A 17,015-nucleotide genomic window follows, 5' to 3' on the forward strand; every position below is an offset into this window, starting at 1 on the left:
AGCATCATAATTCGAAACCTTCGATTCTTCGGCACTCAGCGTTCTTTATGATTCAACTCTCACATTTATACATATGTACATGTGTACCATAGCTTTGACTATATGGATGGACCTTTGTTGGCAAAATACTGTACAGTAGGTTCTCATTAGTTATCTATTTTATACATAGTATCAATAGAGCTTTAAAAGAGGCAATATGGTAATAGATTATATAGAGAGGTCAGGAAGGGAATTTCCTTATAAGGCTCAGTTCAGTTCAGTGCAGTCGCTCAGTCATGTCTGACTCTTTGTGAACCCAAGAATCACAGCATGCCAGGCCTCCCTGTCCATTACCAACTCCCGGAGTTCACTCAGACTCGCGTCCATGGAGTCAGTGGTGCCATCCAGCCATCTCATCCTCTGTTGTCCCCTTCTCCTCCTGCCCCCAATCCCTCCCAGCATCAGAGTCTTTTTCAGTGAGTCAGCTCTTCGCATGAGGTGGCCAAAGTACTGGAGTTTCAGCTTCAGCATCATTCCCTCCAAAGAAATCCCAGGGCTGATCACCTTTAGAATGGACTGGTTGGATCTCCTTGCAGTCCAAGGGACTCTCAAGAGTCTTCTCCAACACCACAGTTCAAAAGCATCAATTCTTCGGCACTTAGCCTTCTTCACAGTCCAGCTCTCACATCCATACATGACCACAGGAAAAACCATAGCCTTGACTAGACGGACCTTTGTTGGCAAAATAATGTCTCTGCTTTTAAATATGCTATCCAGGTTGGTCATAACTTTTCTTCCAAGGAGTAAGCATCTTTTAATTTCATGGCTGCAGTCACCATCTGCAGTGATTTGGAGCCCAAAGAAATAAAAGTCTGACACTGTTTCCACTGTAGCAGGTCCTATTTTCAGGGTAAATCAAGCTTCAGGCTCAGCTGGAGGACTCTGATTGTGTGTTAGGATTCCTTGACAGGTGTTTCCCTCACGTGGAGGCTGACATAGGTGTAGACTTGTGATGTGGGCCGCACCCCTGGGATGGCCTCCAGGCTGTGTGTCTCTGTTTAAGAATTAGGTTTGTCAATATCAGTAGAGGCCATGGATCCATCAAAGAGCTAGAACTGTCATTTGAAGCCAGTTCACTGATGTCCCTAAAAGAATGTCAGATTTCAAGGAGTGAAATATGTGGATTAGATCTCTGAAAGAGATGTCTTCTCTGTGACAAGTCATTTTTAAGCCTGAAACTTGAGCTCTGATCTTCCTAAGTAGCACAGTGGTAAAGGATCCACCTGCCAATGCTGGAGACTCCGGTTCGATCCCTGGGTCGGGAAGATCCCCTGGAGGAGGGCATGGCAACCCACTCCAGTATTCTTGCCTGGAGAATCCCCATGGACAGAGGAGCCTGCCGGGCTACAGTCCCATGGGGTCATGAAAGACTCGGACACCACTGATTACGCACGTCATGTTTTCGAGCTCTGAAATAATTGTACAGCAGCTAACGAGTGTAAGGAGCGTAGCCCCTCTCCACACAGGTGAATTGAAGCTGTGTGTGCAGTTTCGGTAATCGCATTTCAGTTTTCTGTATGCTTTGATTAGCTACTCTGTTCTTTCTCACTACAAATACACGCACCGACACACAGGGGCCAAACCTTGGAAAATTACAATTTTCCGTTTTAATTTGAGAGTCACCCTGGTCACATCAACAAAACCCTTGACGGCATAGGTCCAGCTCCCAGCCCTGCCTGTTCATACTTCTATGACCTTAAACAAATTCCTGCAGAGCCTTTTCCTTCTGCTTAGAGTTGAGACAGATGATTTTACAGATTCTTTCAGTTCTATGATCCTGATTTTAATTTCAGTTCGCTGTTGGAGACAAAATGGGCAATTGTAGATGGTCTGCTTCTGCTTAAGTTACTGTTGTTGTTGGGTTTTGGGGTGTTTTTTCGTTTTGTTTTGTTTTTGCATTTAAAGGAAAGCCTTACAAATCTTCTTTTGCTTTGGAGACTGAAAATTTGTTTGTTAAGAATTAAATGAGGTACTTTATTTGGCCTTGAAAGGAGTTCATGCTCAAATCTTCTTGATTGTGATGCTGCAGAATAATTACACTGAAAATGGAAAATTTGAATGTTTTAAAATATTTGTGTGTGTGTGCGCAGGGGGTATAATTGTATTATGCCCAGGCTAACGGAAAATTGTTTATATGAGGAAATCATGGCTGTGATAGAAGTAGCATCATGTTGTATTTTTTAAAAGACACTCACTATATAAAATCTAATCACTCCAAGGAAATTGTGTACTGATTAAATAGTAGTCAATACTCGACTATAGGAGGCCAGCTATTCAGACCAGTGAGAAGTTCGTTTAAATGCAGAAACCAGATGGTTTTTGTCAGCCACAAACCTTAAAATTACATAAATCCACGGATGCTAAGCTATGGATCTGTGCCTTCTCCTTGCCAAGCTAGACTTCTCGGCCAGTGAAACAGAGAGTTCCTTGTTCCCTTTCTCTTTTCGTTGGGACTGTGTGGGGAGGAATGCTGCCAAGCCAGCTCTATAAGGAATTTTGATCTCCTTGATGATAATAGAGAGAAACTTTTTGGAGAAAGGGAACACCCAGTTTGAAAGACAGTGAGAGAACTTGTTTGAGAAGTCGGTTTTGTGCTTGTAAATTGCACCGATTCTAGCTAGGTGTATGTTTCCAGGGTCACCTCTGCAGAGTGGCCCAGATTAGGTATATATATTTTATTTGTTTGTTTTAATTTCCCCTTCAGCTTTTTAAAAGCTGTTCTCTAGCTAACTTTCTTTTGGAAAGTCCATTTTCACTTGGGTAGCTTGTCTGTATATGATGACCCTAAAATACAGAGCTGGCAGCAAATGGTTGTTTTTAAAAGACTGACAGCATTTTTTAGGTGTAGCTTTGGGTCTCTGTAGTTCAGAGCATTCTGTAAATAGCCTGTTGCTTCTGAGGCAGTGTGCATGCGCCCTTGTTTCAGCCGGTTATTCTGTTCCTTGTCATTGAGCACTGTTTTCCCATGGGAAAGCATCTTTGGTCTTATGATGTCAGTGGAAAGTCATTCAAGTTATAAGAATTATCTTCGTCTTCAGTCGCTCTGAAATGCAAAGACTATGAATGGCCATTTATAGCAGGGTGCCAATCTTCTATGTGTTGTCTTAGATTTCTGCCAAGTAACATTAAGTTGTTACTTTAGATGGTGTTAAGATGAAAGCAAAATTAAAGTAATAGTTATTCAAGTGGGTATATTTCCCATCCACTCAAGTTTATATTTTCTATTAAAAAGAGATATGTTTTGTAAAAGTTAGGGATAATTACCTTTAGGATGACTTTGACAGGGTATTATGCATTGTCACTAGCTGCAAATAATTTACTCTAGGATGGAAAGATTTCATTTTTAAGAGTGTTCATTTTAACAAGTCCTGAAAAGGACACTGTGTATGATGTATTAAGCCATTTTTTGAGGCTTCATTCGGGGAAAGGGATTTGGGTGAACCTGTTGGGCCCTTGGAAGGCTAGGTATTATCCTCTGTGTGACCCCCTTGCCGTGGTCACAGTCTCCTTCTGTTTGCATGCCAGCGAGTGAGTGGGCTTCTCTCAGAAACCGGGCTTTGTTTCTTAGATGGGTTATTTGACACCAGTAAGGATCCTGGGTTGTTTGTCTTAATTAACTGAACCAGGGATATGTTACTTAAAACCTGAAATTCTTTGCAGGTGGACTTCATTAAGAATAGAAAAGCTTCAGGTTCGGTTTGTTCTCTACTATTCCCTTACTCTGATCTTGTACACGGCTGGTGTTGGCTTGGAAAAGAATTTTTGTCCAAGAAATACGTTTTTGTGATTGAAGTATTTATTTATAAAGGGCTTCTTGTAATGTCAAATGTCATAGTTATGCACATACAGCCAGTTTTATAATTTCCAGCATAATAAGTTGTCCTAAGTATTGAGGAATCAAGGTTTGAACTATTAAACAGCTCCAGTCTAAGAAAATGGGCATGTTAATGATCGTGACTCACCATACTTTTTTTTTTTTTAAGTTAATACTGAATCTCATCTGGTAGAAATCTGAAAGGAATTGAAGCATTTGTCTTCTTAACTCCCATTGTCAAAAGGAGAAAATCATAGGCAATTAAAGATGTATTCCAGTAAGATGATAGGGCCATAATCAATTCATTTGAGGGGAATGAGAGAGTGATTACCACCATTTGGTAGTGGGAATATAGAAACATACGAACAGATGGCAATTAAAATAATTGTAAAGTCAAAAAGACAGAAAAATGATGAAGAATGGAAAAACTAGAAAGATGGTAAAAAGTCAAGGTAGGAAAAGTGGAGAAACATTTGATGTGTTTGTCTGATAGAGTGGCCAGTTGTCTCAACTTACCGGTGCATCTGACAGTTTTAGCGCTAAAAGTCTCATATCCTGGAAACCCCTTAGTCCCAAGCAGACTGGTTGGTCATGTTACTATCAGGATAAGCACTTGCCTGATTTACTACCTTGTCCCTAAAGACACAGTGCCTCGCATGTATTGTATACTCAAATTTACTGAATGAAGAAATGTAGGTTGCTTTATTTATGTATTTTTGCTGTTATATTTTAGTTGCCACTCAGCAGCAAGGAGGTGAAAGACTTCTTCAAGTAGGTAAAAGAGAAGCAATGGCCTAATCTTTAGGAATGTCTTATTTGTGGCATTGAAGGATTTTGAGTTAGTAAGAGGATAATCAGAAAAATAGAGAGCCAGGCTAGTTCATTGCAACGGAAGCTAAGGGGAAAGACTTGTAAGGAAGAATTCAGGTATGGCAAAGAAACTGAAAAGTAACAGGTATTGGAGAAAAATACTTCCCTTTCTCAGGAAGTTATATGTAACCTTTGAGAAAATTGTTCCAAGGGTGGGAATGTAAACCACACTATAAGAGTCTTAAGAAGCAGGTAAGAAGGTGGTATCATTGAGCATTTAAATCACCATCTGATAGGATTTGTTGGAAAAAATGAAAAAATAATAGTTCTTCTAGAGCAAAGATAGGTAAACTAGGGGCCACTGGCCAGATCTGGTCTACTGCCTGTTTCATGAAGAAAATGTTCCTATGAAGCAGCTACACGCATGTTGTCTGCGGCTGCTTTTGCATTGCAGCAAGGGACTTAAGGGCTGCCTGCCAATGCAGGAGACATAAAAGACACAAGTTCGATCCCTGTGTCAGGAAGATCCCTTGGAGGAGGGCATGGCAACCCACTCCAATATTCTTGCCTGGAGAATCCCATGGACAGAGGAGCCTGGCGGGCTAACATCCATAGCGTTGCAGAGTCCAACATGACTGAAGCGACTCAGGGCATACACAGCAGAGTTGAGCAGGTACAAGAGACTGTATGGTTCACAAAACCTAAAATATTTACCGTCTGGCCTTTGACATAGAAAATATGTTGACCCTCCCTGCTCTAGAATATAATAGAATGGGAGGAAATGTTTTTTGTCTGTTTGCTTTTTATTTCAGTAGAGGAGATCTGAGCATATTTGTGGATGTATTGTGAAGCTGGAGAAACGGAAGAACTTATTGGGTATCTTACTGTTGTGTAATAGGTTACCTCAAAACTAATGGTTTAGAATAACAAAGACTTATTATCTCAGTTTCTGTGGATCGAGAATTTGGGAGTGTCTTCTGGGTGGTTCTGGTTCGAGTTCTCCCTTGAGGTTTCAGTCATGTCAGCAGGTGAAGGCTCGATGAGGCTGTCGGGTGTTTCCAAGCTCATTAATGTTGCTGTTAACAGGAGAGCTCGATTCCGCATTACATGGGCCTCTCCACAGGGCTGCTTGAGTGTCCTTCCAACATGGCAGCTGGACACCGCCCCCCAATACCAAGTGATCCCAGAGAGCAGCGAAGCAACCCTAAGGCCCTTTACAGCCTTGCCTTGGAAAACATATATCATTTGTGCCCTCTTTTATTTGCTGCAACAGAAAAACCCTGAATCTTTTATGGATGACAGTGATGAGAGCATTAATCTAGGAAGTAGGGACTATTGAAACTCTTGGAAACTAGCTGCCATGGGGGAGAGAAATTGGTACCTCATGTTCCTTGAGGGGAGGATTTGGAATGAAGGGCCTTCGTGTTGACAAGGAGGTAGAAACTGTGGTGAACTCACTGTGGAGAATCTGAGTACAGAGAAGTGTTGAGATAGAGAAGGGGGGGGAGTTTATTCAACAAAATTATTACCAACCATGGTAAAAGATCATTAGTCTCCCTGTTCGGTTAGGGGTAAGTTCTCAAGATTCTTAGACTGGAAGTCTTTGGGACAAGAATGAGTTTGAGTGGAATAAAGTACCATGGCGAATACAATGGTGATTTCATTATTAGATTTTTAATTCCTTGACAGTGGAATTTAAAAATAAATGTATTAATACATAAATTGTATGTATTTATCTATATTATAAATAAATTTTATGTCCTTCATTGCATCTAATATGGGGCCTTGTCTATAGGTATCTGACTACTTGACTTTCTTGCGATGTTACTATCTTACTACTTAATTCAGTAAAATGGACAAAATGTATATGCTGTTTTTTGAGGATCTAGGCATTGAATTTACTCTTATTCCCTCAGGAAAACTGTGAAACTTAGCGTTTGTGGAGCATTCTGCTCAGACGGTTTCTTTGCATCTGTTGGAGCATGGGCCTCTCATCTTCCGACTTGGAAATTATAGGTGGTGGGGAAAGCCCCAAACTGGGGAATTGAGGGATCCCAGCTACTCTGCTGATAGTCCAGGACTATGGCTTCTATTGCTATTTGTTACCTCGGGCATCAGAGAAGCAGAATCTTACTAAATGCATTTTACAAAGCAGAACTAGAAATGTAGAAAATGTTACCTGAAACGTGATTTTAGAGATTGTGCCCAGTAGCTTTTGCTCAGGTCTGAGAGATCTCAGATGAGTTCAATGCAAGATTTTTTTTTTTTTTTAAAGGGTAAAAATCCTCTTAGGGATTTATGGACAAAATATGTATGATGATGACTAGAATGGACAGATGTTTGATCTATTTTTACATTTCTGTGGGAAGAAGTGTCAGGAAGCTCTTTCTTTAACCAAAATCTCTTGGTGTAATTTTAGTGTTGTTGTTTTTTTCCCTCCTGTGAGCAATTTTTAGACATGATACAAGTTATTCTAGAATCACCCGGTTCCCAGCTACATGAATGGCTTCTGTTGGAAGTTAACTCTTCTTGGCATGGACCTCACACATTTCCTCGGCAGCTGGATTTAACCAGGGAGGAATTACTTGGCCACCATGTCCTGTCTTTTGAGCCTTTGGTTTTGAATAAGACTTTCACTCTTGCCAATTATTGTTCATCTCTTGCTGATTTTTTTTTTTCCCTTTCTGAGCTATCAGAACCTCATAAGTGGGGTAGTATGGATATTTCAGAACTTCCATTTTCCCCTTTTAAAAATATTTATATGGGAAATTCCCTGGTGGTCCGGTGGTTAGGACTCAGTGCTTCTCTGCTGTGACCCAGGATCAATCCCTGGCCAGAGAACTAAGATCCCACAAGCTGTGTGGCATGGCCAATGTGTATATATATATATATATGCTGTGCTGTGCTTAGTCGCTCAGTCCTATCCTACTCTTTGCAACCTCATGGACTATAGCCCACCAGGCTGCTCTGTCCATGGAATTCTCCAGGTAGGAATACTGGAGTAGGTAGCCATTCCCTTCTCTAGGGCATCTTCCCGACCCAGGGATCAAGCCCAGGTCTCCTGCATTGCAGGCAGATTCTTTACCATCTGAGCCACCTGGGAAGCCCAGGACACATAAAGCTTAACCCATAGAGATTCATAATTGAGAGTTCCCAAGAATAGAGCTATTTTTCGCATATCTCCATGCCATGTTTCTCTTCATAGCCCTTCCTCCAACCTCCACCCTAGAGCTCTGGATTTCTATAACTAACCGAAAGTTACTTTTCCAGGTGCCCACTGACGGCAATGCCAGCCTGCTTGCAGAACCCCAGGTGGCCATGTTCTGTGGCAAACTGAACATGCACATGAACGTGCAGAATGGGAAGTGGGAGTCGGATCCATCGGGGACCAAGACCTGCATTGGCACCAAGGAGGGCATCCTGCAGTACTGCCAGGAAGTAAGTCTCCGCGGGTGGCCTGTGGCTCATGTTGGATCCCATGCGTGTTTCTTGTTCACTTCTTTCATATTTGTATTTTATCACTTGCAGTGAACATCTTGGTTCCTAATGATTCACCATACCATATTTACTTGCTTTGTCCTATAGTATGCATAAATAGTTTTGAAATTATTTACTAAATTTACTAAACTATTAGTAAAACCAACTTAAGTATAATCTTGTATGTAAAATATACTTCAATTTTTTTAAGAAAGAGAAAACACTCAACTGAGCAAACTTCAAGGTGTCTTGGCACTTCTGTTTATCTTTAGAGTATATCCCGCTATGGCTGTGTAGTCGAGGTATTGTGTTTAAAAGTAACTAGAAATTGGGAGATTGGGATTGACACACTACTATAAATAACCAATAAGAACCTACTGTACAGTGCAGGGAACTCCACTCAACACTAATGATCTATGGGAAAATAATCTAAAAAAGAACACAGGTAACCGATTCATCTTGCTGTACAGCAGAAACTAACATATTATAAATGAACTGTACTCCAACAAAAACTTTCTAGAAATAAATAAAAGTGACTAGAATTAACTTTATGTTATCAATTTGATATACTTTAGCTCATTTATTTGTTTAGATTTAATTTTAGTTTTTCACTCCTTCTTGTTACTATTTGAAAACGTGAAACACTTAAATTACTGAAACACTATAAAGCAAGAAGCTGCCCTCTGAAATCTCACTTGCCACCATCCTCTATTAATAAATATTTTCATCATTCTTGATTTATCCTTCTTGCAAAAGGCAGAATGGATACTTTTCCTTTTTTTCTTATAAAAAATATAGCTCACAGTAAGTACTGTTCTGTGCTTTGTTTTTTTAACATAACTTTTAGATCCTGGAAATCACCCCCTTGCCATTTGTAGAGATCTTCAGCCTTCGTGTAATTTTTCCAAGTTTTCTTGCCATTATTATATACGGTGTTGTGTTTTTTTTTTTTTTAATTAATTCAGTTTAAAATAACTGGAGTCGGGGAAAGCTTGGAAAATCTGTGGGGTCGTGAAGTGTTGGACATGACTGAAGCGACTTAGCAGCAGCAGCAGCAAGGCATGTTGTCCCACATTTCTAGATAGTTACATATTCCTATAATATGTGATTCTTTGTGTTTTGAGAACATTTCAAGGAATTAGTCTTATGCCTCTTGACAAAGCAAAATTTCTTACTTTCCATAAACAAGAGATAATCTACCAACATTTTCTTTATTGTAATCTTTTGTGTACAAGAAAATTTTCTTTGGCCTTTTTGGATCTAAAATGTGTGTTAATGAAATATATATATTTATACATATATATACCCACATGTATATTTTTATTGATAGCACTATACGAAAAGACAATCTCTAAATTCTAACTCCTGTGTTTTGAAAAGCAAAATGGTGTGGTGTTATAGTATATTGCATATCAAGTAATTTTTGTCCTGAAGGAGTATGAACCATGTTGTGAAAAGATACTTCTTTGTGTTTAAGTAGAAATCACTAATATTTGCATTCTTTATATTTTTCTAAAAAAATTTATTATATAAGCACTGATAACAAATTTACTTTGCCCAGCTATGACATTTCTAAAATACACATTTTTGAAAATAATATTCACATTCAATTGAGGAGTTCCTGTAGTATGGTTTTGTGGATAAGTTACGAGTTTAATAAATTAGGACTCTCCATGCATGCTTATAGGTTTTAGATACTGTTTTACTTTTCTGGATACACCTGCACATTACTGAATATTAAATACGTTTTTCTGGAGGCTGCAACTCATTTATTTAATGACATTGATTGCATCATCATTTTCTGTTGAATGATTCTTTTGATGTACATATCATAGTTGGCATCTAAGGTTTTCTTCAGTGTCAGTTATAAATAACCAGACGTTTTTACTTGCATGATGACTATAAAAATCGCTCTTCATAACGCAGAGAACAACCCTTATTCCCACTCCACTTAGAGATCCCACTAATGCCTGGGTAGCTTCGCTTCCTGTTTTAGTCTGTTGCTTGTTCCAGAGCTAAGCCACAGAATTGTTCTTTCCAGTCCCAGACTTTGCCAGATTGTTGGTGGTCATAGCGTGGTGGGAGTGGGAGGGGAGAGCGAGAGTGAGACCTTGGTTGTTTCTCCTTTGTCTTGAAATTCTGGTCTTCCCTGCTTGTCTCAGCTTACCACCCACAGAGATTGTGTACAAGGATGCATACAGGCCAGAGTCTTAGATGGATTAGACCAAAGTTAGGCTCAGTTCAGTTCAGTCGCTCAGTCGTGTCCGACTCTTTGCGACCCCATTAATCGCAGCACGCCAGGCCTCCCTGTCCATCACCATCTCCTGGAGTTCACTCAGACTCACGTCCATCGAGTCAGTGATGCCATGCAGCCATCTCATCCTCTGTCGTCCCCTTCTCCTCCTGCCCCCAATCCCTCCCAGCATCAGAGTCTTTTCCAATTGGTCAACTCTTCACATGAGGTGGCCAAAGTACTGGAGTTTCAGCTTTAGCATCAGTCCTTCCAAAGAAATCCCAGGGTTTCTTTCCTTTTGCATCATTCCTTCACAATGGACTGGTTGGATCTCCTTGCAGTCCAAGGGACTCTCAAGAGTCTTCTCCAACACCACAGTTCAAAAGCATCAATTCTTCAGAACTCAGCCTTCTTCACAGTCCAACTCTCACATCCATACATGACCACAGGAAAAACCATAGCCTTGACTAGGTGGACCTTTGTTGGCAAAGTAATGTCTCTGCTTTTGAATATACTATCTAGGGTGGTCATAACTTTTCTTCCAAGGAGTAAGCGTCTTTTAATTTCATGGCTGCAGTCACCATGTGCAGTGATTTTGGAGCCCCCAAAAATAAAGTCTGACACTGTTTCTACTGTTTCCCCATCTATTTCCCATGAAGTGATGGGACCAGATGCCATGATCTTCGTTTTCTGAATGTTGAGCTTTAAGCCAACTTTTTCACTCTCCTCTTTCACTTTCATCAAGAGGCTTTTTATCTCCTCTTCACTTTCTGCCATAAGGGTGGTGTCATCTGCATGTCTGAGGTTATTGATATTTCTCCCGACAATCTGGATTCCAGCTTGTGTTTCTTCCAGCCCAGCGTTTCTCATGATGTACTCTGCATAGAAGTTAAATAAGCAGGGTGACAATATACAGCCTTGACGTACTCCTTTTCCTATTTGGAACCAGTCGGTTGTTCCATGTCAAGTTCTGACTGTTGCTTCCTGACCTGCATACAGATTTCTCAAGAGGCAGGTTAGGTGGTCTGGTATTCCCATCTCTTTCAGAATTTTCCACAGTTTATTGTGATCCACACAGTCAAAGGCTTTGGCATAGTCAATAAAGCAGAAATAGATGTTTTTCTTGGACTCTCTTGCTTTTTCCATGATCCAGCGGATGTTTGCAATTTGATCTCTGGTTCCTCTGCCTTTTCTAAAGCCAGCTTGAACATCAGGAAGTTCACGGTTCACGTATTGCTGAAGCCTGGCTTGGAGAATTTTGAGCATTACTTTACTAGCATGTGAGGTGAGTGCAATTGTGCAGTAGTTTGAGCATTCTTTGGCATTGCCTTTCTTGGGAATTGGAATGAAAACTGACCTTTTCCAGTCCTGTGGCCACTGCTGAGTTTTCCAAATTTTCTGGTATATTGAGTGCAGCACTTTCACAGCATCATCTTTCAGGATTTGAAGCAGCTCCACTGGAATTCCATCACCTCCACGAGCCTTGTGCATAGTGATGCTTTCTAAGGCCCACTTGACTTCACATTCCAAGATGTCTGGCTCTAGATGAGTGATCACATCATCATGATTATCTGAGTCATGAAGATCTTTTTTGTACAGTTCTTCCGTGTATTCTTGCCACTTCTTAATATCTTCTGCTTCTGTTTGGTCCAGACCATTACTGTCCTTTATCAAGCCCATCTTTGCATGAAATGTTCCCTTGGTATCTCTAATTTTCTTGAAGAGATCTCTAGTCTTTCCCATTCTATTTTTTTCCTCTATTTCTTTGCATTGATTGCTGAAGAAGGCTTTCTTATCTCTTCTTGCTATTCTTTGAAACTCTGCATTCAGATGCTTATATCTTTCCTTTTCTCCTTTGCTTTTCACTTCTCTTCTTTTCACAGCTATTTGTAAGGCCTCCCCAGACAGCCATTTTGCTTTTTTGCTTTTCTTTTCCATGGGGATGGTCTTGATCCCTGTCTCCTGTACAATGTCACGAACCTCATTCCATAGTTCATCAGGCATTCTTATCTATCAGATCTATGCCCTTAAATCTATTTCTCACTTCCACTGTATAATCATAAGGGATTTGATTTAGGTCATACCTGAATGGTCTAGTGGTTTCCCTACTTTCTTCAATTTGAGTCTGAATTTGGTAATAAGGAGTTCATGATCTGAGCCACACTCAGCTCCCGGTCTTGTTTTTGCTGACTGTATAGAGCTTCTCCAACTTTGGCTGCAAAGAATATAATCAATCTGATTTCAGTGTTGACCATCTGGTGATGTCCACATGTAGAGTCTTCCCTTGTGTTGTTGGAAGAGGGTGTTTGCTGTGACCAGTGCATTTTCTTGGCGAAACTCTATTAGTCTTTGCCCTGCTTCATTCCGCATTCCAAGGCCAAATTTGTCTGTTACTCCAGGTGTTTCTTGACTTCCTACTTTTGCATTCCAGTCCCCTATAATGAAAAGGATAATTTTTTGGGGTGTTAGTTCTAAAAGGTCTTATAGGTCTTCATAAAACCGTTCAACTTTTTCAGCATTACTGGTTGGGGCATAGACTTAGATAACTGTGATCTTGAATGGTTTGCCTTGGAGACGAACAAAGATCATTCTGTCGTTTTTGAGATTGCATCCAAGTACTGCATTTCGGGCTCTTTTGTTGACCATAATGGCTACTCCATTTCATCTGAGGGATTCCTGCCCGCAGTAGTAGATATAATGGTCATCTGAGTTAAATTCACCCATTCCAGTCCATTTTAGTTCGCTGATTCCTAGAATGTCAACCTTCACCCTTGCCATGTCTTGTTTGACCACTTCCAATTTGCCTTGATTCATGGACCTGACATTCCAGGCTCCTATGCAATATTGCTCTTTGCAGCATCAGATCTTGCTTCTATCACCAGTCACATCCACAACTGGGTATTGTTTTTGCTTTGGCTCCATCCCTTCATTCTTTCTGGAGTTATTTCTCCACTGATCTCCAGTAGCATATTGGGCACCTGCTGACCTGGGGAGTTCCTCTTTTGGTATCCTATCATTTTGCCTTTTCATACTGTTCATGGGGTTCTCAAGGCAAGAATACTTAAGTGGCTTGCCATTCCCTTCTCTAGTGAACCACGTTCTGTGAGACGTCTCCACCATGACCCGCCCATCTTGGGTTGCCCCGCAGGCATGGCTTGGTTTCATTGAGTTAGACAAGGCTGTGGTCCTAGTGTGATTAGATTGACTAGTTTTCTGTGAGTATGATTTCAGTGTGTCTGCCCTCTGATGCCTTGTTGCAACACCTGCCATCTTACTTGGGTTTCTCTTACCTTGGGCGTGGGGTGTCTCTTCACGGCTGCTCCAGCAAAGCACAGCCGCTGCTCCTTACTTTGGACGAGGGGTATCTCCTTACTGCCGCCGTTCCTGACCTTCAACATGGGATAGCTAGTTAGGCTAGAGAAGTAAGAAAGGGTCCAAACATCAGGCTTCGTGAGCCCTTTTAATGAATTCGATCTCTTCTGTTAACAACAGGCTTCCCTTGTGGCTCAGCTGGTAAAGAATCCACCTGCAATGCAGGAGACGTGGGTTTAGTCCCTGGGTTGGGAGTGTCCCCTGGAGAAGGGAGAGGCTACCCACTCCAGTATTCTGGCCTGGAGAATTCCATGGACTGTATAATCCATGGTGTCACAAAAAGTCAGACACAAGTGAGCAACTTTCACTTTTAGAGAAGGAAATGGCAACCACTCTAATATTCTTGCCTGGAGAATTCCACGAACAGAGGAGCCTGGAGGGCTATAGTCCATGGGGTCACAAGGAGTTGGACATGACTGAGTGACTTAATACTTCTTTCACTTTCACATCTGTGACAACAAAAGTGTCCTTGAAGGTGTTTTTTTGTTGTTGTTGTTGTTAAAGGAGAATAACTTTACATTAGCATTTCCAAAAGTCACCCTCTTGCTTGGTCCCTCTGACTGCATTTCCAGTTTCTCAGTTTCCTGGCGGCCAACTGGAGCTTACTCTTCCCACCCCCCACCCCATTCTACTAGTGACTCAAAGCTGTCAGGGTCTTAGACCCCACGATCTAGCAGGTGGGAGAGGGGACCAGAAACGAGGAGTCGTCCCAGACCTTCCCCAAGAATTTTACTGGTGCTTGGATATTAAGACTGCAAGGAGATCCAGCCAGTCCATCCCAAAGGAGATCAGTCCTGGGTGTTCATTGGAAGGACTGATGTTGAAGCTGAAACTCCAGTACTTTGGCCACCTGATGCAGAGGGCTGACTCATTTGAAAAGACCCTGATGCTGGGAAAGATTGAGGGCAGGAGGAGAAGGGGATGACAGAGGATGAGATCGTTGGATGGCAATCACCGACTCAACGGACATGGGTTTGGGTGGACTCTGGGAGTTGGTGATGGACAGGAAGGCCTGGCGTGCTGCGGTTCATGGGGTCACAAAGAGTCGGACACGACTGAGCAACTGAACTGACTGACTGGATGTTAAGAGACAAGTGCTTGTTTGTTACTTTTTAAATATACCTTTCGTTAAAAATATCTAAGTGCAAGATGGTTATACAAATACTTTTCTAGAGCCCAATAGTTCTCTCTTCCTTCTTCAGACATATATCTCTGGGTGCCAAGGATAAAATGCAATAACAAGTAGAACACAGGACTTGTTCTTAAAGGGGGATCTCAGGGGCGAGAAAGGCTTATAAAATAATTTTAGGAACAGAAAATTGAATGGTGATGATGATGTTGGCACATGGTGATAATGTTGATGATGCCGGTGCCATCTAACTTTTATTGAGCATTAACAAGGTACTAAGCTACCTTGCCAAGTGTTTGCCCTCATGATGCCTCTGGGGAAGAATCCTAAGAAAGAACCCTGGTGAGTTGCAACATTAAGGGAATCAAAGTAAATTAGTGGAGGAGAAACAGTAGCTGGAAACTGAGGATCAGAACCAGGAGGTATTGCGTGCTGGAAGTCAAGCTAGGTTATTATCTAAATGAGAGAAATGATGGGGGTGCAAATGGCATGCAGACCAGAATTTCGGTTCAGTTCAGTTGCTCAGTCATGTGCTACTCTGCAACCCCGTGAACTGCAGCACACCAGGCTTCCCTGTCCATCACCAACTCCCAAAGCTTGCTCAAACTCATGTCCATTGATTCGGTGATGCCAGCCAACCATCTCATCCTCTGTTGTCCCCTTCTCCCCTGCCTTCAGTCTTTCCCAGCATCAAACCAGAAGCAGTTGAAGTATAATTTTTGACAAGGCAAGTTATGACTGTGTTGCACAATGAATGCATATCAAGGATTTTCCTCAATTCATTAATTAATCAGATAACCTCTAAGGTGTTATCTAGTTTGACTTGAAGAGATTTAAATTCTTTATCAACAGATTTCATTCACAGGGCTGTGAATAGGAATCATCTGATCTGCAGTGCATGAAACAGGAAATATTTGCGTTGCTATCAGACTAGTATCTACCCATGCAGAGTAGCCTTATTGTTGCTGTTGTTCAGTTGCCCAGCCCCATGTCCTACTCTTTGCAACAGGGTTGCCTACAGCCAGTCAGTCAGAAGAACATACCCCATGGAATCAGATCTCCTTTCCCCACCACTTCCAGACTCTGGAAAACAGCACTTATATCTCACTGCTGAGACACCCAGTACATAATCTCTGTGGTCCATTTCTGAATCATGGACAATGTTTTATAATAAAACAGCCTCCTCACTTGGCAAATGGGAGAGCAGTTTTGAGGGAATAGCACTGGAGGAAAGTAAAATCGTGGTAGGTTACGGGAACAGTGACATGTTTGGGTGATGCAGCCATCTGTGGCCTCTTTGAGGAAAGACCAAGAGGCAAAGAACTTGTGAGCACTTCCCGGAAAAGGGAGAGGCTTTGTTGTTTGTTGGGCTTTGTCTTTTAAAGGGAAGGAACCTAAGCTGAGGAAATTGTAGGAAGAGGAGGTGTCCATCATATGAAAACTAGGCTCAAGTAGAAATAGAGAGAAATGAGATCCTGTTCATAAGTGATTAGCTGAGTCTTAGAAAAGAAAAATGAGGAACAAGGGTGAATTGAGTCAGTTTATGTTGACAGGTGCTTGAAATCTACTTGTACGTGGAGAATATTTTTTCCTACTGATGGAGAGAATCTTGGGGTGGGGATAATTTACAGAATTTTGAAACCGGCATCCAGAAACTGGATCCTCAGACACTGGAATCCGAAACTCAGTGCTTCCTGGAATTTCTCTGTTGGGATCTCTTGTTATCTGCTTATCCTTATCCTTTATGTTCACCTCATTTTCTCTGGCATAAGATGGGCTTCCCCTAGGAGGTCAGGGAAAATGGCAGCCAGTAGCTCTGGGAATGTGCCTTCCCAGTTTAGAATTCCAACCTTATCCTGGTAGTTTGCACTCTTAATTCCCAGCAGGGGTTCTCGTTCCTGCTTTTGGTCATGCATCTATCTTTGGACCAGGTATCATAGCCACCAAGGACTCAGTACTGGGACTGGCTTGTCTTGGTCATGAGGGTGTATGGTTTGTTTGGTAAGCCAAGCAGAGCCACCTGGTGTAGGGAGAGGAGCTCTTGCCAGAAAAAGGGGTGATGAGTGGCATGGAGGCAAAATAGAATAATGACCACAGCCCAACACAATGGGCTTAGAAGCACACAGTGCCTTTTCAAAGCT

General features: G+C 41.5%; 1 protein-coding gene across 6 annotated transcripts in view; it reads left to right on the forward strand.

Annotated features, from left to right (window-relative positions):
- The window catches only part of APP (amyloid beta precursor protein), a 312,912-nt gene that overhangs the window by 59,602 nt on the left and 236,295 nt on the right, over positions 1-17,015 (forward strand). For all 6 annotated transcript variants that reach the window (XM_068970376.1, XM_068970377.1, XM_068970383.1 and 3 more), the window contains exon 2: positions 7,934-8,101. In XM_068970376.1, coding sequence (XP_068826477.1) covers positions 7,934-8,101 — 168 coding nt within the window. The remainder of the gene's footprint in view (positions 1-7,933; positions 8,102-17,015) is intronic.

The sequence above is a fragment of the Capricornis sumatraensis genome, chromosome 1, assembly GCF_032405125.1.
Source record: "Capricornis sumatraensis isolate serow.1 chromosome 1, serow.2, whole genome shotgun sequence".
Taxonomy (NCBI): Eukaryota; Metazoa; Chordata; class Mammalia; order Artiodactyla; family Bovidae; genus Capricornis; species Capricornis sumatraensis.